At 40.7% G+C, this 23,276-nt stretch overlaps 1 protein-coding gene across 1 annotated transcript in view; it reads right to left on the minus strand.

Annotated features, from left to right (window-relative positions):
- The window catches only part of LOC137322907 (cullin-5), an 82,979-nt gene that overhangs the window by 23,125 nt on the left and 36,578 nt on the right, over positions 1-23,276 (minus strand). Inside the window, exons 8-15 of the mRNA XM_067986128.1 lie at positions 18,705-18,798; positions 17,295-17,425; positions 14,012-14,119; positions 13,566-13,630; positions 10,432-10,564; positions 8,089-8,220; positions 2,758-2,881; positions 2,287-2,462 (exon numbers count right to left, since the gene is read on the minus strand). Of these exons, the coding sequence (XP_067842229.1) occupies positions 2,287-2,462; positions 2,758-2,881; positions 8,089-8,220; positions 10,432-10,564; positions 13,566-13,630; positions 14,012-14,119; positions 17,295-17,425; positions 18,705-18,798 (963 nt within the window). The remainder of the gene's footprint in view (positions 1-2,286; positions 2,463-2,757; positions 2,882-8,088; positions 8,221-10,431; positions 10,565-13,565; positions 13,631-14,011; positions 14,120-17,294; positions 17,426-18,704; positions 18,799-23,276) is intronic.

The following is a 23,276-nucleotide window of genomic DNA, read 5'->3' on the forward strand; positions in this document are numbered from 1 at the left end:
GATTAATCCCGGTGCCATGCGCTAGCGAACATAGAAAAAGGAGGATAGAGCAGATGAATGCTTGGCTGGAGAGATGGTGCAGGAGGGAGGGCAATTCCTGGGGTATTGTGACCAGTTCTGGGGGAGGAGGGCCCTGTTCAGGCCGGACGGGTTGCATCTCAACGGAGCTGGGACCGATGTCCTCGCAGGGAAGTTCGCTAGTGCTGTGGGGGTGAGGGGGGGGTCTTTTAAACTAATTTTGGAGGGGAATCCAAAAGTCTTCTCTAGGCGTGTAAACAGTATAACGGGTAGTAAGCGGAGGGGTGGGGCAGATTAAGGACCAAAAAGGAGATCTACTCATGGAGGCAGAAGGCGTGGCGGAGGTACTAAATGAGTACTTTGCATCTGTCTTTACCAAGGAAGATGATGCTGCCAGAGTCTCAGTAAAAGATGTAGTTGAGATACTGAATGGGCTAAAAATTGATAAAGAGGTGGTACCAGAAAGGCTAGCTGTACTTAAAGTAGATAAGTCACCCAGTCCAGATCGGAAGCATCCTAGGTTGCTGAGGGAAGTAAGGGTGGAAATTGCAGAGTTACTGGCCATAATCTTCCAAACATCCTTAGATACATGGGTGGTGCCAGAGGACTGGAGAATTGTAAATGTTACACCCTTGTTCAAAAAAGGGTGTAAGGATAAACCCAGCAACTACAGGCAAGTCAGTTTAACCTCGGTGGTGGGGAAACTTTTAGAAATGATAATCCGGGACAGAATTAGCAGTCACTTGGACAAGTGTGGATTGATTAGGGAAAGCCAGCACGGATTTGTTAAAGGCAAATCATGTTTAACTGATAGAATTTTTTGATGAGATAACAGAGAGGGTAGATGAGGGCAATGCAGTTGATGTGGTGTATATGGATTTTCAAAAGGTGTTTGATAAAGTGCCGCATAATAGGCTTGTCATCAATATTGAAGCCCATGGAATAAAAGGGGCAGTAGCAGCATGGATACAGAATTGACTAAGTAACAGGAAACAGAGAGTAGTGGTGAACAGTTGTTTTTCAGACTGAAGTGCTGTTCCCCAGTGGTCGGTATTAGGATCACTGCTTTTTTTGATATATATTAATGACTTGGACTTGGCTGTATAGGGCACAATTTCCAAATTTGCAGATGACACAAAACTTGGAAGTGTAGAGAACAGTGAGGAGTATAGTGATAGACTTCAAGAGGATATAGACAGGCTGGTGTCGTGGGCGGACACGTGGCAGATGAAATTTAACACAGAAAAATGCGAGGTGAAAGATTTCGGTAGGAAGAATGAGGAGAGGCAATATAAATTAAAGGGTACAAATCTAAAAGGGGCACAGGAACAGAGAGATCTGTGAGTATATATACACAAATCGTTGAAGCTGGCAGGGCAGGTTGAGAAAGGGGTTAAAAAAGCATACAGGATCCTGGGCTTTATAAATAGAAACATACAGTACAAAAGCAAGGATGTCATGATGAACCTTTATAAAACACTGGTTCGGCCACAACTGGAATACTGTGTCCAGTTGTGGGCACCGCACTTTAGGAAAGATGTGAAGGCCTTAAAGAGAGTGCAGAAGATTTACTAGAATGATTCCAGGGATGAGGGACTTCAGTTATGTGGATAGACTGGAGAAGCTGGGGTTGTTCTCCTTGGAACAGAGAAGGGTGAGAGGAGATTTGATAGAGGTATTCAAAATCATGAAGGGTCTAGACAGATAGAGAGAAACTGTTCCCATTAGCGGAAGGGTCAAGAACCAGAGGACATAGATTTAAGGTGATTGGCAAAAGAACCAAAGGTGATATGAGGAAAAACGTTTTTACGCAGCGAGTGGTTAGGAACTGGAATGCACTGCCTGAGGGGGTGGTGGAGGCAGATTCAATCATGGCCTTCAAAAGGGAACTGGATAAGTTCTTGAAAAGGAAAAAAAATTGCAGGACTATGGGGATAGGGCGGTGGAGTGGGACTAGCTGGATTGCTCTTGCATACAGCCGGCACAGACTTGATGGGCTGAATGGCCTCCTTCCGTGCTGTAACCTTTCTATGATTCTAGCCAAAAGTGAGTGAACGGGAGTTTTTTTTTTAACCTAGCTATTTAAAAGCTTGCTTACCCATTAGTTTAATTTATTGCCGGAATGCAAATTAACACCTCTTGCTGGTTGACTTCAATCCTTTACGTACTGAGGGTAGATTTAGCACCCAAACCTCAACCAAAAGCTGTCTGAAATAGTCACACCATCTCATGGTTAAACATCAAGATGAAAAATATTATGCAACTTACAATTCCATTTGACATGAGGTGATGCCAATGCAGCTTTCTACCACTGTGATTTTTTTTGTAGAATTCTTCCACCTCGGGGATGAGGTCTTCTAGTTCAGTTGGTAGAGAAACAAATACTTTCTCTGAACTTCGTGACCAGGCACCAGCATTTAAAATCTTGATATTCACAGAGTCCGCTAAATAGTGTTAATGGTTATAAACAAATTAGTTGGATAGCATTTGAAAAAGGACACAGCCCTTTTCCTAGCAATACAGTTTTTTTTCTGGTACTATATTAGACAGTCATTTTATTTCTAGGAATAAAGTTTTTTGGTTCTACACTAAACTTAATTACACAGGCACAACTGCATTCTTTAAATATGTTAAGTATTCAAATAATGTAGAATTTACTTTTGTTTTTCTTTTAAATCAGTAACCATTACTGGCGCAGTATTCAAAAGAATATTCCCTTCCAAAGAAAAAAAAATACACCTGGTAAGGCCAACTTATTGTTTTTGTGCATTTCTTTGAAAGCCTGGTTCAGGTCCTCAGACACTTTAATATCCTGGAACATTCTGGCCAACTTGTTCACGTAGTCAGCAGGCATGCCTACTTCCTATACACACAAAAACATTTTTTTAAAAGTTCTTTCTTATAAAAAGACACAACACTGGTAAATAAGGATGAAAAACAGATATGCACATTTTATTAACATCCCTTTGATACCAAAGTAAATGTGTCAACTCATAAGTTGGTATTAAAATACTGTATGCGAGTATAATATAACCCAATGTATAATACACATCCCCATTTTTGGGGTTTTTACAGTGGGCCAAAAGTGCATTTTAGTGAAAGATTGATAATAATGTCGAAGAAGACACGAAGCAAGTTCACCACTTCAGTACAAATTAAGGCTGCAATTTGTGCACATTGTACACTGCTTCAAAATTCAAAAGTAGATTCTTACAAAAATGTGTTATGATTTGTTCATAGAATGTGTATTGGAAAAATATTTAACTCCACAGGAATACTTTACATCTTAATAAATTAAAATTTTAATTCAAACAAATTTAACGTAGGTGACGTCATAATATAGCATGTCTGGCTCCAACGCACTTGCCAGAGTGGTAGGCTTTATGCCCATGAATCCCCACATGGCAAGTTTCTGATCTCAGCTGCTAAGCAGTAGCTGCCGCACAGAATGGGACTGCAGGACTGCAGGACTGCAGGAAACAAAGAGTCGGCGCCTCAGGTCACTCTTTTACTACACTTCCAAGCAATGGCCACAGGGGAACTAATGCTTTTGTTGGGGGGGAAACCTAAGTTTTAATCCTAAATCAATGCAAAAACAAAATTGAATTCTATACATAAAATATAAGTAACAAGAAATTATGACCAAATCTTTGCTAAGACTCCATCTCCCAAACTGCACCTAGGTGCACACAGGACACACAATAGGCATACATCACACTTAAAGATGTATTGCATACCTCAAGGCCTAATCTGGTTTAGGATGGTCTATTTTACATTGAAATTGTCATCTTGTAACAAAGACACTCAGTAATGTAGATGAGAAAAACAGCTAAACAGAACAGTCAAGGACCAGAAAAAGTTATTCGGCCCATTGAAATGCATCCCTATAGTACCCAAACTATCCTATTACAGCCTTCAGGTGCATTTGAATGTCCCCATTTTTGCCTTCTTTATCGTGCCCTGCAGAGTATTCTAAACAGTTAAGTTCTTCGTAACATCTGCTTTCAATTTACTTTTCATTCTTTTAATTTTATATGTTCTCTATTCCTATTTTCCAGGCTTAACTTAAAATATTTTGGGTATAACCTTATCTATATATACTCACATCATATTTTATGTAGTCTCAATGAGATCCTCTCCTTAATCACCTTCAGTAGAGCCTTGAATTTCTTTAATCTTTCAGAATAACTCATGCCCTTCTTATTTGAGAGTTATATGTGTTGCTCTGAAGCATCTTTTAATGCTTGTATAGGAGTGTCAACTTTGCACAGTTGCTAGCACTCTCACCTGAGTCAAAAGGATATGCGTTTATTCCACATCTTGAGCACATAGATGTAGACCAACACTTCTGTGCAGTACTGAAGGAGTCTTGCATTGCCAGAGAGTACGTAATCCGCATGAAACGTTAAACTAAAACCACATCTGTCTATTCTGGTAGACACATAACAGGAGGAGCAGGCAGTTCTCGGTGTCCTGGCCAACCTTCTTCCCTCAACCAACACCATCAAATAAATTAACTGGCCATTTTACTGTTGTTTGTGCAAACTTGCTGTGCGCAAAATGGCTGTTGCGTCCACTTACATAACAGCAGTGACTGCATTTGTAAGTAATTCATTGCATGTGAAGCACTGTGGGACATTTGAGAGTCACAATATAAATGTAAGTTTTTTCTTTTGTGGAGTGACAACTAGAAAGTGTAGTACATTTTAAAGCATAACCCCAGGAGGCTTGTATTCTATTGTACTGTTTAACCCTTCCCTTTTAATTGCTTCATCCAGCAACTTAAAATAAGTCCATTACTCCCAGGTGCCCAAGTTTTTCTTTGTCAGTTCAATTCAATTTATTATATATTGATAATGTACATTTTTCCCCAATATTTTACACGTGAAATACTTTAAATTCATCCATTAAAATTAATTTGCCATTTGCCCAATTTCATAGCTTATCTTAATCATTCTGTATGTCCTTTGCTGCATCATCCATCTCCACTGCTTTTCAGCAAATCTGGCAAGTTTACATTTAGTTTCAATATTCTGGTCAGTACTGTAAATTAGAAACTAGGTTCTAAGCAATGATCACTGCACAACTCTACTCAACAGCTTCGTCTCAGTCTGTCATTAGACCTTTCATAAGTATTCTCAGTTTCATATATTTTAACTTCTTACCCATTCCCACATTCTACTTCAGATTACTGTGGCTCTTAGTTTAATTAGGAATGCTTCACATGGGACTTTGTCAAAAGCTTTCTGAAAGTCTAAATAAATTACATCATACAGTTTCATATTTACATTCTCTGAACTTTTTTTTAAAATGTCAGACAACTTTGCAAATAAACTCTTCTTCTAAATCCATGTTGGTATTTTCTTAAGTTCACAAGGTAATTACGGATGAGGAAGGCCCATCTTGGCTCATCCATACAAAAAAAAACTCAAGTCTCAACATTGCATCGCCCAGTTTTTCTTATATGATCCCAGGGTTTCATCTCCACTATTCTACCAGGGAGTCCTTTCCATGCATCAATCACTATGCCTGAACTGATATCAGTCCTAATGTTTACTTGCTTGAACCTATATCCCCTTGTCCTACTCTCAATTTAGTATAAAGTAATTGTCCAGATTTACCTTTTCCATACCAGTTACTATCTTAAAATCACATTTCAGACGCATCTTTCCAAGGCTGAAAAGTCGAAGTTTCTGCAGTCTTTCCTCATAACTCAGACCTTTGACACAATAGATCTGCCTTGTAGTTCTTTGCATTGTCACCAATGCTTGAATGTCTGCCTTGTATCTCTGTGAAAGATACTGATCAGCCATGATCTAATTGAATGGCGAAACAGGCTTGAGGGGCTGAATGGCTTACTCCTGTTTTGTTGATTGCTGCTATGCATTGGTTAGACATTTTGAATGCGGGGTCTACTAAGACTCCTTTGGTCTCTTTCAAGTTCAACACCTTTCTGTTTCAACACCATTCATGGAGTAGGTGTGTCACCCATTTTTTCTTCCTATGCACAGTACTTTACACTTGCCCGCATTAAATTTCACGTCATTGTTCCACGCACATACATATTTTGTCCAACTCACTTTATAGTTTCTGAGCTGCTTCCTGATTCCAATGCCGCTCCTACTTCGGAATCATCAGCAAATATGACCAATTTGCAATGAATTTATGACCCCAAGTCATTGATGCAAATTGGAACAGTAGTGGTCCCAACACTGATTTCTGGGTCATCCCATTCAGTACCACTCCTCCACCCCAACATAACTCCTTTAACAAGTACCTACTGTTTTCTATCCTTCTGCCAATTTCTCATACATTCCTATGGTTTACCTTTGAACTCCTGGATTTGAACTTAACTAATAGCCAATCATATAAAACTTTGTCAAATGTCTTTTGGAAGACTAGGGTTTCCCACAGTCCACCTGAGTTGTAACTTCCTCAAAGTAAAGAGAGTAGACTTGTACTTATGATCATCCTTTCAAGGTATGTACAGTCCAGGAACAACCTTAGATTTGCAGGTATAAATGAAATTGTTTGCTGGAGCACTGCAATTTTCACCTCATTCAGATATAAATACATGTTACAATAAAGCTTTGAAAACCCAAATCACTTACTACGTGACCTGGATTGAGGCGACTGCAGTAATCAGAATTAGCACGATTAAATTAATCCTGAACACAAATCACAAAGTTACTTGGTTATGCAATAATGCCCAAATCTTCAGTCATGAAATCTAGACTAGATTGGACCTATTTTCTGGATGGCTGATGAAGTTTGTGTATTAAGTTTGAATCTTAATCCAATTCCTACAGGATATATTAAATTCGACAGCAAGCAACTCCACAGTATTGGGAAATATGTAGGCGATTTAACTCAAAGGATCACAAATGTATACTGGACACTAGGGAGATTACACAGCAAGGTTAGAGTCAGTTCCACTAAGTCATATATAAGTGTAAGAGAAAATCTATTACCTTGGACAAAAGGTACACCCCAAACCCTGGCAGTAAAGTTCAATAGTAATCAACTGAATAAGATGTTAATACAGCTTTAATTGGCCATTGAAAACAATTGATTTATCATGTAACTCCACTTTGGGATTTTCAATTTTATTTAAAGAAAGAAAAAAAACTTGCACCTTTCAGATCCTCAGGAAATCCCAAAATGCGGTGTTGGTTAAGGGATAAATGTTGGCCAGGACACTGGGAGAACTCCCTGCTCCTCTTCAAATAGCACCATGAGATCTTTTATGTCCACCTAAAGCAGGCAGAAAGGGCCTTGGTTTAATGTCTCATCTGAAAGACAGACCCTCTGACTCCCGCAGTGCTGCACTGAAATGTCAGCCTAGATTATGTGCTCAAATCTCTGGGGGAGTGCGGCTTGAACCCACATTTTCTGACTCAGAAGCAAGAGTGCAACCACGAAAACTATAGTTCTGCATTGGGATCAACTGTATTGTGCCAGTAGAATCAGCTTTAGCATGGCTGCAATGGATACTAAATGTTTAAAAAAAGTGTTGCAAATAAAGCAAGACTGTCAGAATACAGATTGACATTTCGAGACTGCATATGAATTGTTCTGAAAACAACAAATCTGGTCCACTCCAATTGTCTGAAGAAAAACACACTACTGGTAGAGGCATGGTCACAAGTCAACTACCAAACCCTCACTCAGAATTAAATGGGGTGCACGTATGTAGGGAAGGGAAGTGGGGAGAAACAGAGTGAGTGGAGAAAAAGGAGGACGAGATCATCCTTTGATTCCAGTCCTAGTCCTTGAAAATGTGTCCCTTTTCTCATGTGTATTTTGAATTCCCACCTAGGTGAAGTATTTTATGATGTCTGGGAGAAAGGGGAGATAAATCATCTTGCTCTTTAGCAAGTGCCTTTTATCCCTCAGCAAGGAGCAATGCTATTACCAGAGCTGTGAAGAAGTCCAAACTTGCTCATCTACTCATCACATTCCTAATTGAACCTAGCAGAGCAGAGAGGGGATCATTTGAGGAAGAATTTTATGTGTGGGAGGGGGAGAGGGAGCATTTAGAAAGAATACAAGTTTTTAACAATTACTTACCCTAAGCCATTCCACCATATTTTCTTCTATCTCACTGTCTGCCGATATGTCCAGGATTAAACGCCTCGTTAGATGAGCTTTATGGTACCGCATAAAGACATCTTTGTTTTGCACATACTTTAGTACAAGTAGCTGTTAAAAATAATTCATGAGAATTCAAGCAATTTTTGCAGACTACTGCAAATATGAAATCCAGCATCAGCTATAAGCAAAAGCAAAACAATCATACTTTTGTGTTATGCAATGTAAATTATCCCGCATCCTACTCCTGCAATGGACTACCAATATTCCACAACAGTTTGCCAGGTGCACCTCTCCACTCAGTTCTCCCTTCTCCTGCAAGGAAATGCAGCAGCTCCTGCTTGAACTTTGCTTTTCACTGTCATTGAGCAGACTGGGGACCAAATCTAAGTTTGCCGCACTCCTTCCAAGCGTGTCCAGAGCATCATTTTAACTCGTGTTAAGAAGGAAACTTATTTCAGATTGATTTTAAAAGTAAATATCCATGCTTAAGTGCCTGCACATAGTTTGAAAATAGACTTCTTAAATAGTTTAGAGTAAAAATGACTAATGAATATGCTGAAAGATGTCATATGAAAAGTAATCAATTCCATTAATCTGTCACTATAAAACAGTACGTTGAAATGATTCCCAATGTTAACTTTGCAACAGCACTTTAATGCTGTTATTTTCAATTCATTAACAGCGTGAAGTTCTACAGCTGGAAAGACTGTTGCAATCAGAAATAACTGAAGACTGCATAGGTAATTGCAAACAAATCTTTACAGATCACTAGATGTCAATATTTCCCTTGAAAAGTAAATATGTTTACAACATACTGTAAAAGGTATATTGTGTGAAATATAATTTACACAGTCAGGGTCCTGGGTAATGGATGGGCAATTAAATCCCCCCAAATAGTAACCAACTTTGAAATACAGTAAAAAATTGAGATTTAAAATATCCTGATGTATTGGTAGGTGTGAATATATTGGTATGTCCTAAAGCACTTATGGTCCTGGCTGTCTGGTTCATCTCAATAGAGGGTGGCAAATATTAGGCTCCCATTAAATAAAGGTAAAGGAATTGGGCAGGTAACAATTTATGTAGTACTGATATGAAACTTTCTGTACATGGTTAGTGCCTCATATACCACCAAACACAAAGTTGTGCATGTATATTGTAAAGTTCTTTCCAGGTATGATTACTTTGAACACCAGGTGGATTTATGCTGTTGTAATTATCAGAACAGAATAATCAACCTATTAAATAACACCATTATGCTGGGCACACTGGTTTCCTCTGAAACTCAAAGAACAATTGTGCAGGCACAGATTTGCATGTCCCTGTGCAGTAGCACTCAGGATTTAAGAGGAAATCAGAACATCTAATGCATGTTGGATAAATACTTGAAGGGGAAAAAATGCAGGGCTATGGAGAAAGAGGTGAGTAGGACTAATTGGTTAGCTCTTTCAAAGAGCCGGCACAGACATGATGGGCCAAATAGCCTCCTTCTCTGCTGTATGATTCTATGATTCTAGTTAACCTAACTGGGGCACACAGTCTTGTATCTACGTAGTGGCTTGTATCTGTCTGCTCATGGACTCAGACTCTCACTGGTATATATAGGAAAATTTTTGAAGTGAATCATGATGCACATTGGACTGCGAGAAATTGCTGACTAAACAGAATTTTTACCCGTTTCACTTTGATTTAAGTAGGAGTTTTAAACACCAACTCAAAATAGACATCACACCTTCATTAAAAGTCAAATGAGATGGGTTTACTGACACAGTACTCTTTAAAACGGACAAAGCATTTTGGCGTGCCAATGTCTTAACTGCAAAATGAAGGGGTGATACAGCACAAGGACACTTCTTGTAACTCCATTAGATTACGCTGCAGAAAGAAGGCTGCTTGTTTTTGATCATAAAAATCAATTAAAAGTCCTTTGGACTAAGTGTAAATTGAATATACCCAACGTCTAGTGGGAAACTATAAAATTGTCCAAACCCAGACATCATATATTTGCAATCCTCATCAACAACATCTTCAAAGGAGTGGAGCCTTAAAAATCTAGCACATTTCATGTGTTAGCAGTTCAATTTGTCTTGCTGTGGGACATGGGATAAATTAAACTCCATAAGCTTGCGCTTACATGAGTGCTACAAAAAAAACAAGATTTGAATTGTCACCTGGATTTCTGATATTTTCAGTTTTCAGAATACTTAAAATCTTTGAGGGGTGGGGGGGACGACGGAGAAACAGATTATTTAGACCACTGTATAAAAACCAAATATACAACGAAGGGGTAAACCTATATTGTGTCAGACATATACATACCACTTCTTTTAGCTTTGCTTCAATTTCTTCTGAAGTAAGCTTCTTACTAAGTGGTGTTTTTCTTAGTAACATGTCACAGTAATTTGCTAGTAGTTCTGGGCACTTCGATTCAGGCTGAGTTTTCAACCCAACTCTAAATTGAAAGCAGTATGAATTTTTTTTTTTTAAAAGTAATTTTAGAATAACATTCCTATTTCACAATCAGAAACACTGTAATGGAGTAAGATTTAATTTTCCTCAAAACAATGTCAGATTATATCCTGTGATTAGCAGTTCAACGTACATAATATTAGAATAGTAAATAGTTTATCCTCTATTTCTTCCCCATCATGCACCATTTCCTAGCCAAGGGTCCAGTTTCCTATACTGAGCCAGCCATTAGGAGGCACACAAGCACAGGTCATGGTGATTCATTTATTGATTATCACTCTTCCAGAGAGAAGATACTAATTTCTACTTAACATCTTAGATGGAGCAGCCATAATCAAAAACTTGTTGCAATAGAAATAGTGGATGCAAACCTGTGCTCCACTGCTCCATAATAGAGCATGTTTGGAGCACCAACATATCATGCTACATCATTGCCCTGCACCATCACTTTGCTAGAGTTGATGTGATGCCATTTACTTGGTGCTGTTATGTTAGAAGATAAAAGCAGTCAACAGTTCACTTTGGCCATTAGATTCTTAATCAAATATGTCCACAGAGAGAAAAAAAAAATCTGTAGTCTAATGTTAAAAACTTCGATACCTCTTATACAATATATTAACAACTAGTCTTTAACAAAAAAGTTCTAAAGTGCTTTACAGAACAGTGAGTAAAATAATGAAATAAAGGAATGAATTCCATGCTACGGAGGCAGGGTTAGAAGAGGTGACTTGAAGCTTGATTAAAGAGATAAATTTTAAGGTTTTAAAACGTGAAAGAAAATGTTAAAATGCAGATGGGTTTAGGAGGATGTTTCAGACAGTACAGGTTCTATCATCAATGGTGCGGTGAAGGGAGGATGGGAAGCATAAAACGCCAGAGTTGGAGGGCCAAAGGGTGCAGGAGATACAAGACTAGAGAACAGGGAGCCAATATGGGTCAGTGAGGGTGGGAACGTTCGGCGAGTGGGATTTTGTGCAGGACAGGATACAAGTGACTGAGTTTTGAACAATTCAGAATTTACGTAGGGTGAAAGATGGGATGCCATCAAGGAGGACATTGGGGAAATTGAATCTCAGGGTGACAAAAATGTGTATAAAGGGTTCAGCAATAGTGGAGTGGAGACAGGTAATGTTGCAGTGGTGAAAGTAAACTGTATTGGTAATTGATAGAACATGGGGCTAAGATCTGACTCAAACAGGGTGCAACGGTTTTGCACGGTCTGGTTCAGCCTTAGCAAGTAGCTGAGGAAAGGAATGGAGTCAATGATATGGTAGCAGTGTTTATGGTGGAGGCCAAAAGCGCTACGTTTGAGTCTCCGCTTTGTTCAGTTGGAGGAAATTTTGACTCAATCACAACCTTGATATTGGAAATGCAATCTGACGTCTCAGGAGTGGTCACGAGGTCAAGGGAAGTCGTGGAGAGATGGAGCTGGTTGGCATCAGCATACATATAGAAGTGGATCGTGTGTCTGTGAATGATAAAACCAAGGCGCAACATGGAGATGAAGAACAGGACTAGGCCAAAGATAGATCTTGGGAGATCAATGTGTGGGGGTAGGAAGAGAAGTTATTGTTGGAGATGTGGAACCACAGGAAGGTAGTCCATGCAGCTGAGCAATGGAGGAAGGCATCGTGGTTGACCTTATAAAATGCTGCAGAGGGGTAATGCACCACGGTGATGGTCAGAGGATGGTGCTGTGATCAGGGCAAAGGTCAGACTGAAGGTTTTCAAACAGGGAGTTGCAGAAGAGATAGGCATAGAGTAGAATTGTGCTGACATGTGCAAGGACCTTAGAGAGGAGAAGGTAGTTAGAGATGGGGTGTTGTTGGAGAGGACAGATGGATCAAGTGTGCATTTTTTTCTGAAGATGGTTTTGAAAGGGAGAGGGGCAGTATCTGAGCAAAAAAGAGCAAGCAACAATATCAGCTAGCATGGTGACCAGAAAGGGTAATTCAGCATTTAAGGATTGGTGGGGGTGGGGGGGGGGGGCTTGGTGAAGGGCATAGAGGAAGCAGGAGATGGGTCTTATGGAAGATAAGGTTTAGTGAGGATAGAAAATGTTAACTTTTTTTTAAAAAAAATTATCTACTTCTCTTTCATTGTAAATTATTCTCCATCTTTGACCCATCTGACCTAGCCAACTTTACTGCCCAGGGAAATGGAGCATGGGTGGGGAATTTGCTCCAAATGATAATGATTCTGTAGCTGGCCACCAAGAGGTGTTCGAGATCACCAAACAAAGCTCAGATTGCTTCCCTCTCCACACCCCTAGCCCACTATAGCCTTTGTTGGATGCAACTTATGTGAGGAACTGAGCAGACTGGAGATCAAAACTATGATAAACCCTTGCTCCATGGCTCTGAGCATTATTACTATAATATTCAGTATCATGTGCATTGCAATTCATCTGGACATTCTTCACTGCAGAGTACATAAAAAAGGCTAGCTCCTGCAATGGTCTGAATAGGCAAGGCACTGTTCAGTGTAGCACAAATCATATATATCACAACATCTCAGGTTAGACTTCTGGGGCAGCAATTAGAGTAGTAAAATTGGCCTCAGTGTCATTGGGTTAGGGCAGAATCCTCCTTTTGATTGCTACCCAGTGACTCTTTCTGGTAGCTGCACTTTTCAGCATCAGTCTTGGCTATCACATCCTCCAGGATCAAATAGCCTGCCGAAACGCTCAGTCTGAGCTCACATATGAAGTATGGCCACATTGGTTGGGTGCAGCAGTGGTGCTGGCACCTATGGAATTCTACCCTAACAAAAGTCAACATCTTCAGCACAGGATGGGGTAAGGAAGAAAGTGGAAGAGAAAAACACTAATCTTTAGGCTTGTGGGTCTAAGAGGAGTGACTTTGAACTGGACAGAAATATTTTCCAAATTTTTCCACTGATCATAGCCTATCCACCAATAAAATATTTTTAACCATCTTTGTTATTTATAAAATTATTCATTAGCATTCGAGAAAAAATCTCACCCTTTTTGCTTCAATGGCAGTTCAAGTTTAAATATGGTAGCATCATTCACAACTGCTTTATATGCCTGTTTGGAAGACATTTTTTTCCAATTAGAAACAAATGATTAGGTAACTAAATGCAGTAGGTTTTCAATATTTTTGATACAGCAAACCAATAAATGCAAACTTGATAAATAAAAAGCAAACACCATTTAAAAGCTATGCAGATTCCAACTATAGCAGCCATGTTTGAACCAATCAACTTAATTGGATTAAAACACAAAGGACTACATAAATGAGGGGGAGTCACAGTTTGTAACAAGGGTGTTAGTTATCTTGTAGTAATTTTCAGAAAATTAAAAACTACCATATAAACTTTTCTATTTTAAAAAGCCATATACCAAGGTTTGAAAGTATTCTAATTTGAAAAGTATCCTAATCCTCAACATTAAAGCAAAATTACTTACTTTATCTCTAGCAGTAAGAAAGCGCGGGTCATCTTGAAATGCCTCTTTTACCAACTTACTAAATCGATTGAACAATGTAAGCAATTGCTCTACATATTTTTCAGAATCCTGTAACATAGAAATAAAATTATTTGCTTAATGTTAAAAAGCATGTAAAATAATAAAAGTGTCCTATTTTCACACTAGTACATTGGACTATGGCCCGGTCATTTGCGCTTGGATTTAACCTCCATCCAGCTGATAAGTTGCCAATCTTGGTAAGATCATCATCTATAGCACCAAGTAGAAGGGAAGTTTGTTTTTTTTGTCTTTAAGCTATGAATCACCACTCTATTGGCAAGAAGACAACAGAAAGAGGTCACAAAGATGTCTCCAAGCACCCAATTAATTCAGTCAGAATGTAGTGTACACAACCTGGAAGGCACATGAAAGGAGGAAAAAAAAGTCTTTAAAAAATATGCTAGTCAATTGCTAATCTCACTTCCAATGTAAATGATAACTGACAATTATCGATGGCACGTGTTTCACAAGTTCCTGTGATCTGCAAGTGAAAGCTGGTGATTTAATTTCCTATCAAGATCTTAGCCATGCCGAATGCCCGATGGACTAGACGCGATGGCACATTTAATAAATCCAGTGAAGACCAAGTGAAACAACAAATCACCTCAGGCCACTCTTATGCACCTTCCAGTGGTCACCTTAACAGTGTTAAGAGAGCTGGGAGCATGCTTTCTTGCCAGGAATGGTGCAGTACATGGGAAAACTGAAGAACTTGAGTTGGATGAAAAAGAAAATTGAATATAAATTAGTTATTTCTCTCAAAACACATCACAGATCTATTAGTGCAAATTGTCTTTTAGTCTAGACATTTTTTGCCTGTAAAATTAAAGGCAGTGTTTAAATTACTATTGTCACAATCTTTAGGTAAGAAATGATTTATCTTTGTGTGGGCAGGAGGAGCAGGAGTGTTCCTCTGGGCTCCACAAGCACAAGGTGGGCCACTGGCACACCAGGTCCCCTCCCATGACAGGAAGCCCCCACCCCCAACAACTTTATCCAGGCCTGAAGACTGCCAGATATTGCAGCAGCCTGGACCTGACAGACAGACTAGGGTGCTCGTTTTCTGTCTGCAGCACACCAGTCCTATGTTAATGAGCCCAGCCCTCAAAATAGACTCGGCCTCCTGTTGGCACTATTGGCTGTCCAACCTGCATGCTTCACAGGCTGGCCACGTGAAAACTGCACGGAGGGATAATCTACCCCCTTTGTCTTAGCTTCCAACGAAGCAAAATATACACCTCTGCCTGGCTGCATTATTCAATGTGAAATTCAAATTAACCCCGTCAACTGCATTAAAAAGTGACTGGTTCATAGAAGGTCACAGAAGTCAAATATACAAACTGTCTGAGACCTGAATCTAATTAAGTCAACTCTTGTTTGGTGAGATTGAGTGCAAGTCGAATATGTAAAAGAAAGAATTGTATTTATATAGCACCTATCATAACCTCAGGCCATCCCAAAGCGCTTTACAGCCAATGAAGTACTTTTGAACTGTAGTCACTGTTGTAATATAGGAAACATTATATGTATGCATCTATGGATTCCTTTGGTCTCTAGTCTGTCACTGCATGAAGTAATTCAAAGCAGGCCCATTTTCATTAATCAGACAGGACACCTTTACCTTGTGCCAGCATGGACATCAAAGCAAAGAAAAACATATAATCAGGCTGATGCCCCATGTAGTTCAGTTCATGTGATTCAACCACTTAACTTCACATAACAGTGCTGAGCCGGGACTCCATGGTGCCTAAAAACTCATATATGGTATATAACCTCAGTTAAATGACTTTAACGGTTCTGAAATTCTGGTTATGTTGATTTCAGAAAACATCAAGTACCAATAAGAATTAAGAACTGTATCATTATTTTTAGCCAAATTATTTTTACTTTTGTATAATTTAACTTCTTTCAACAAACTTAGCAGTCTTTAGCCTCAGCTACATAATCAGCAAGTGTGCCATTTTCCGCTGATTCAGTAGATCTAGAGGGTACAGGGGCAGGTCGTACTATTTCAGGTGCCTACCCCAGTGGTATAAGGGTCCATTTTTCACAGTGTAGCATCCTATCCAATATTTTTCATGCTCATGGATAAGTTTCAGTTTGTAGGAAGTGTGGGATTGCCTATTGAAGCTGCCTTTTGCGTGAACATGAAAAGAGCAATGTTAAGTAATTAAACTGCAACAGTTAATCCACTGAGATTTCATATGCTGAATTGCAGGAATTTAATTTTGTCCTCAAAAGCATTCGCTATCAATAGCTGTGCAGTAGCAATGCAAAGGGACACACATTAAAAGGTGGAGGTGAGGGAACATGATTCTTTTACAATGATTCCACAAAACTTTTAGGCCTAGTAAGATGCTTGCAGTATAAAATAGGATAATCCATGACTCAAGTAGAGTGATATCTCACCATTATTTCTCCCCGCCCAGTGTCCTGGCCAACATTTATCACTCAACCAATATCACTAGAACAGATGATCTAGTCATTATCACTTTGCTGTTTGTGGGACCTTGCTGTGCGCAAATTGGCTGCTGCGTTTCCTACATTATAACAGTGCCTACATTTCAAACGTACTTCACTGGCTGTAAAGCACTTTGGGAAGTCCTGAGGTCGTGAATGGCGCTTTATAAATGCAAGTCTGTCTGTCTTCTTTCTTAAGATTCTGTTCACAATTAAATAATTCAGTTCACTCCTCCACACATAAAAAAAAATCTCAACAGGCAGAAAGTGGAGCTTTTATAATAGAAAGCAGCACCCACTGCTGGTTAGAAGCAGCACCCACTGCCACAAAAAATACAGCACCTTGCAAAATTATATGCAAAATCTACATTTTTCAAAGATAGAGACAACCTAGGCAACATTACTGATAGACACTACTAATAAAAGTAGCAGCAATAAGTTTGAAGTATTTTCAAATAGAAAAGAAAATATACAAGAGAAATTGTAAATGCAAAGTTCTGTTCTTCAATCAACATTTTTTGGGGAGGGAAAGAGAAGATTGTCCTCCAGGGATGCAACGTAGTTTAGAAATTACTGAATAATGGCTAAGTATACAAGTCATTAAGCTGCATCTCCATTCCCTCTTATTGTCCCAAAGAGCAAAAACACATCAAAAACAGGTAATTTTTAAAATTTCAACTCAATGTTCATTATTTACTTCTTGACATGACCATCATTCAGTGGAATATTATTTACCACTTCAGCTCTACATTTAAATACTTACAGTAGTTATAGTTTCTGCAGCTGCTACCATATCTGCTAATCCAGCACTAATAATGTGCTCTTCCAAATCTTTTAACATTGGCTCAATCCCATTCGGAACTTTATCCATCAGTGTAAACATCAAGTGTAGTTCTGCAAAGATTAATAAAATACATTATATCTAATGCAACATAGCAGACATTAGGTTGTAAAATATATAGCATGTTAAAAAAAACCAATTGAATTTAGCATTTTACGTGGCTGATAAAGCCAGTTCGTTTGTTGAAATCATTAATTCTAAATCAATAAACATGAATAGAAATTCTACATGCATAAACGCATGAGGTCAACAAATCTCATAATACTGACTAATTCAGTTATTTCAACGTTTGGTTCACACACAGAGCCAGAAATCTTAACGACTGCCACAAACTTTTAGCAATTAGCTTCATGGTTTGTTAACGCATTTTGGCCCAGAATTTGCTATGGCAGGGCAACATACGGCTACTTAGACTTCCCCTTGCCCGTTTAATCTCAATGATGTTTCGCGCCGCAAGTTCCTGGAAGTACGAGATGGAAAAGTTGCAGTACCCTCTATAGGGCATCTGGGACCTGAGTGAACAGGGCAAGCAACTGGTATCTCCTCAACCAACCAGATTGAAATTAACAGTGGAAGGACTGAGAAGGAAGTATAAGTTAGAATGGGTGAGTACAATGTCAAATTAGGTACAGAAAGAGAAATAAAGAGAGGAAAAAAAAGATTGGATTAAGAGAGAGAGAAAAAAAGACAAAGGAAAAGTAAAAAAAAATTTAATTTGAATTTTTTGTTTAAAAAGCTCCAACAATTAAAACCTAAAGAAATGAGACTCCACACTTATAATGGTTAATTTTCAGTGCCAAAGTGGTTGACCGGCAGTAATTAACACTTATCACATCGTTAAACGGGTACTCAGACTGAAGTGGACAAGATTTTACTTTCTGTGGCAAGTTAAATTCGCATCTACCCACCAATACAGGAACTTCACGCCGTTCACTGGATTTCAATGGTGAGGCAGACAGCGAGATGCTATTTTCGCGAAGCTAACGGCGGAGTGGCCATCTCTGACTGCAACTTTTGGATATCCACGTTTAATGCCTGAAGTTGCTGTAGCATTTGCGCATAATTAACGGCGACGCCATTAGCCTCACCGTTATTTTGACAGCAAATTATGGGCCATTAGATTTATGAATGTTAACTCTAAGCAATTAGTGCTAGAACAATTAGCACTTTTAATATTCATACTCTCTTACAGTAAAAGCACTTTGATTAGTCAATATGCAACCATTTGGAACAGCCACCAAGAGGACAAAGTATAATTGGTAGTTCACAGCTTTATTAATACAAAGAATCTTAATTCAGTAAAATAAACATAAAAGTTCCAATTTTACTCACTATCTGTCTCATTACGTTTGATCATGCCTGGGCATTCAGCTAGAATTGTCTCCTTAAACGAAGTCACCAGAGCATTTACACAGCACTCCATGAGCTGAAATGAAACTCTTGCAATTAACACAGTTCTTTCCAACATTTATGTATTCTTCATTGTAGTCAGGACTAAATTGTTCTGTGGTATTTACACACCCATGAAAATCTTGCAGAATCATTTTGAGTTGCCATTACATTCTAACTTAATACCATTGCAAAATTCCAACACATAACTTAATGTAAAAACAGATTATAAAGAGCAGAAAAATGACAATGTTTCTAAGTGTAAATTACTTCTGCTTAAGTGAATAACTAGTAAGCAAATCATGCTTCTAAATAGGGATAAAAATTCCACCTAGATGAATTCCTACAAATGTTAAATCTAGAAAGGATTCTCTTGTTAAATGATATGTTGAATTCTTCCAATGTGATTTTAAACCTTCAACCCATTAATTTAGCAATCAAATAAAAGTATCTAAATTAGTTATCTCGTCTTCACTAAATATCCAGTGTAGCCAGATAGTGTACTTTTATAGAACCGAATGCCTGATTTTGCAAATAAAAAGCAGAAATAAGTTTTCAATGTTGCCTAAGCAGACAATATTCAGATTTCTTCATTTCTTTCAGGCCTAAAGGTTTGGATTTCAGATGCCTCCAACTGAACTTCTGAATAAGATTTAATGACCCTTTCCCTCACATTCAAGTTTTACACTTGATTGTCTGTAGTAAACGGGGGTGGAGGGAGACGAAAGAAGTGGGTTAGCATATTGTCCTAATATCTCTGCGGCCAGACGAATGGGTAACATCCTCCTCTGCTTGGTGGCTGTAAGGGTCCAAAATTAAAGTGGGTTTGGACAGTCTCTAGGAAGTTCATAGTAGGCAAGGGTCCATGTAACAACACAGTAGTCTCTGAAGAGTCATGAGGATAATATGCAAAACAGAAGTATCACATTGGTGGTCATGTAAGTTCTGCAAACAAAGCTAATTACAAGAATATAAGGGTTAATTTTCGGATGGCCGAGTGGGTGAGTTCGTGGCGGGGGGGCTCCTAAAATTGGGGATTCCCGGAGCAGGTCCAGAGCCTGGCTCCAACCCGCCCACTTCCGGGTTCCCCAATGACACGAATCGGTAACATCCTCCTCTGCTTGGTGGCTGTAAGGGTCCAAAATTAAAGTGGGTTTGGACAGTCTCTAGGAAGTTCATAGTAGGCAAGGGTCCATGTAACAACACAGTAGTCTCTGAAGAGTCATGAGGATAATATGCAAAACAGAAGTATCACATTGGTGGTCATGTAAGTTCTGCAAACAAAGCTAATTACAAGAATATAAGGGTTAATTTTCGGATGGCCGAGCGGGTGAGTTCGTGGCGGGGGGGGCTCCTAAAATTGGGGATTCCCGGAGCAGGTCCAGAGCCTGGCTCCAACCCGCCCACTTCCGGGTTCCCCAATGACACGAATCGGTAACATCCTCCTCTGCTTGGTGGCTGTAAGGGTCCAAAATTAAAGTGGGTTTGGACAGTCTCTAGGAAGTTCATAGTAGGCAAGGGTCCATGTAACAACACAGTAGTCTCTGAAGAGTCATGAGGATAATATGCAAAACAGAAGTATCACATTGGTGGTCATGTAAGTTCTGCAAACAAAGCTAATTACAAGAATATAAGGGTTAATTTTCGGATGGCCGAGCGGGTGAGTTCGTGGCGGGGGGGCTCCTAAAATTGGGGATTCCCGGAGCAGGTCCAGAGCCTGGCTCCAACCCGCCCACTTCCGGGTTCCCCAATGACACGAATCGGTGCGCACGCAGCCCCCGCTTGCGGGACTCCCACCGGCAATCAAAGCCGGCGGGATACCACTTAAGATCATTATCTGGATACTTGAGGTCGTTTACAGACCTCATCAGTTGGAGATTTTCAGAGGATTCGGATTTTGGACTACCCAGAGCGTGTTTCCCATGCTGGGGGAAACACTCCCTGTTTAAACAGACGTGTTGCAGCCAGTGACAGCTGCAAAGGTCCATTTAACAGGTGTGGGGTAAACCCTCATTCATTGCAGCAGGGCACTCTGTCACCTCAGACAAAGTTTTGCCTGCCACACCGTTGTCTCCACACTCCAAATTATTAAATCATACCCTAAACTCTGCTGTCCAAACACATTTACCTACTTTGTGGACCCCCTCACACTGTCAGGATTGGGGTGGGGGGGGGGCGGTGGGTTCCATTGCTACATTCATCACTCCATTAGAGGACAAGCAACATCACCAGCCTCGCCAGGCATGCCGTCCACCTCTGCCACGTGGAGCTACACAACACAGTGCTGCGCAACAGGCACCTGCACAAAGTAGTCGTGCAACTACACATACACCCACTGTAGGGTGACCCAATGGGTGGCATCAAGGGTGTTCATGGAGAACCTCATGAAAGGGCATTATTGCACAGGCCAATCAAGAATGGCCAAGACGTGGCAGTAGTGGTGACAATATATGTTATGTGAGTTGATCAGAAATCAAATATAGGAAAAATCTATGACAAACCCTCAAACACCCTTGTGCATCCCCTTCATGCTCACGACACGTTTGCCTTATGCTTCCTACTACACATACGTGATGCATGCCCTGTGGCTGCAGCACAGGTAGTGGCAGGTTGGGTGAGGCTGACCGTGAAAGAGATGCATTGGAGGGTTTGTAGATAGAGCCATGAGATTGTATGAGGATTGGGTTGAGTGGTAGTGGTGGGATGAGTACTGGTGAGGTGAGTAAGTGCAGGTAAGATGAGGATGAGCTTTGAGTGGGTGTGAGGAGTGATGTGACAGAGTAGCGTCGGCAGTGCAGAAGGAGATGTGGGGTGGGGGTGGTGATGTGGCAGACGGAGTGTAGGGGAATGAAAGTGTACTCACTTCGGCTGACCTACTTAGGTCATTGAAACACCTCTTGCACTATATGCAGGTGCGTGATATGTTGGTGGTGCTGGTGATCTCCCTCTGCCACCTCGAGCCAGGCCTTCTTGGTGGCAGAGGCAGGCCACATCCTCCCGTCCGCCGGGGAGAAGAAGATCTCTGTCCACCCCCTCCTCCTCACCCCATCCAGTAAGACCTGGAGTGAGGCATCATTAAACCTGGGAGCAGCCTTCCCCCTGGGCTGCTCAATGCTGTAATTTTGCCTATTTTCTGCAGCATCAGTCGTGGAGGACTGCCCCTTTAAATAGGGCTCCTCCAGCTGACAGCCTATGATGCGGGTGCGCAGTTCGCCCGCTGCGCAGCTTTCCAGCACGAAACCCGGAAGCCAAGGTAAGTGGCTTCAATTTACTTATGATCGCGTGGGGAACCCACCGACTTCACTGGGCGGGTTACCCACGCGCCCAGTTGACTCCCCGCTGCCAACCCATCTCCCTCCTAATGTCGGGCCCATAGACTTTAATCTATTCAATAGACGAGCTATCCAATGCTGTTAGCAATGCACCCACTGATTCTCTACCTCTCGAACAGTTCCTGGATTTACTCCCTCTCCACAACTGTCTGCAAACCTGGGCATTGGTTCAGCAAAGCTCCAAGCTACTCAACCTTGTTGACAAGTCAACTTCATCCCACCACTGGACCTCAGATTTCAACCTTGGACTCTTTCATATCATCTCCTCCCTGTCCTCTATGACCGGGACATGTCGCTCCTAATCCCAGTCATGATTATGTGACTTGAATTCCCTCAGTGCCCATTCACATGCACAACTTGGCTGCTGCTCTGGTTCTGAGCCCATTATTTCTACCTGTTTTCCACTTGGACCCTCTCGGGCCTTTCTCTCCTGTTTCCTCCCCTTTCTGTCACCGAGTCAAGCCGTTTTTATTTCTATTCTCTCGGGTACTTTGCCTCCCCCAATGACTACTGCTCTGTCTTCCTAATCTCCTGCCATCATCAAGGCTTGAATCCCCCTTGGACAAGCCCACAGCTATCCTCTGTCCCTCTCCTGCCATTCTCTGAATGGCCCATCGAGGCAGCCATCGCTGCCTCCTTACAAGCAGCAACCCCAAAATCTCCATCCTCCTCTCTTGCCAAATTTCCTGCCCAGCGTGCCTGCTGGGGGCTAATCTCGTCAACCTCCTTCCTGTTCCACACACACCACCCACCACTGCCCCTCAGATTCTGCCAGCGGATCAATAATCACCACCCCTCTCCACAGTTCCCCCCAAAATGTACGATCACTCGCAAAGGCCCTTGCCATCCAAGACCTTGTTGTAGATGATTGCCCCTTACGGAACCTGGTTATACTTTCCACCAGTTGGGTTGCTCAAATTGCCATGATAGCAGTATGCCCCTCATCACCAAATCACACCTTGGTCTCTCCCCTTCCTCCTATGGCACCGTCTCTTCCTTCGAGCCCTCCACCTTGTTCCACCCCTCTCATCTCTCCTTTAAAATCCCCATTCTCTACCGCATTCCCTAACCCATCCAGAGTTTCTCACCAAAATATCCGCCATCCTTTCCTCCCTCAGCCTCCCTACTGAAAGACTCAACATCAGTGATTTCAATCTCCATCCGAAACACATTCTTCCTTAAC

This window comes from Heptranchias perlo, chromosome 6 (assembly GCF_035084215.1).
Source record: "Heptranchias perlo isolate sHepPer1 chromosome 6, sHepPer1.hap1, whole genome shotgun sequence".
Taxonomy (NCBI): Eukaryota; Metazoa; Chordata; class Chondrichthyes; order Hexanchiformes; family Hexanchidae; genus Heptranchias; species Heptranchias perlo.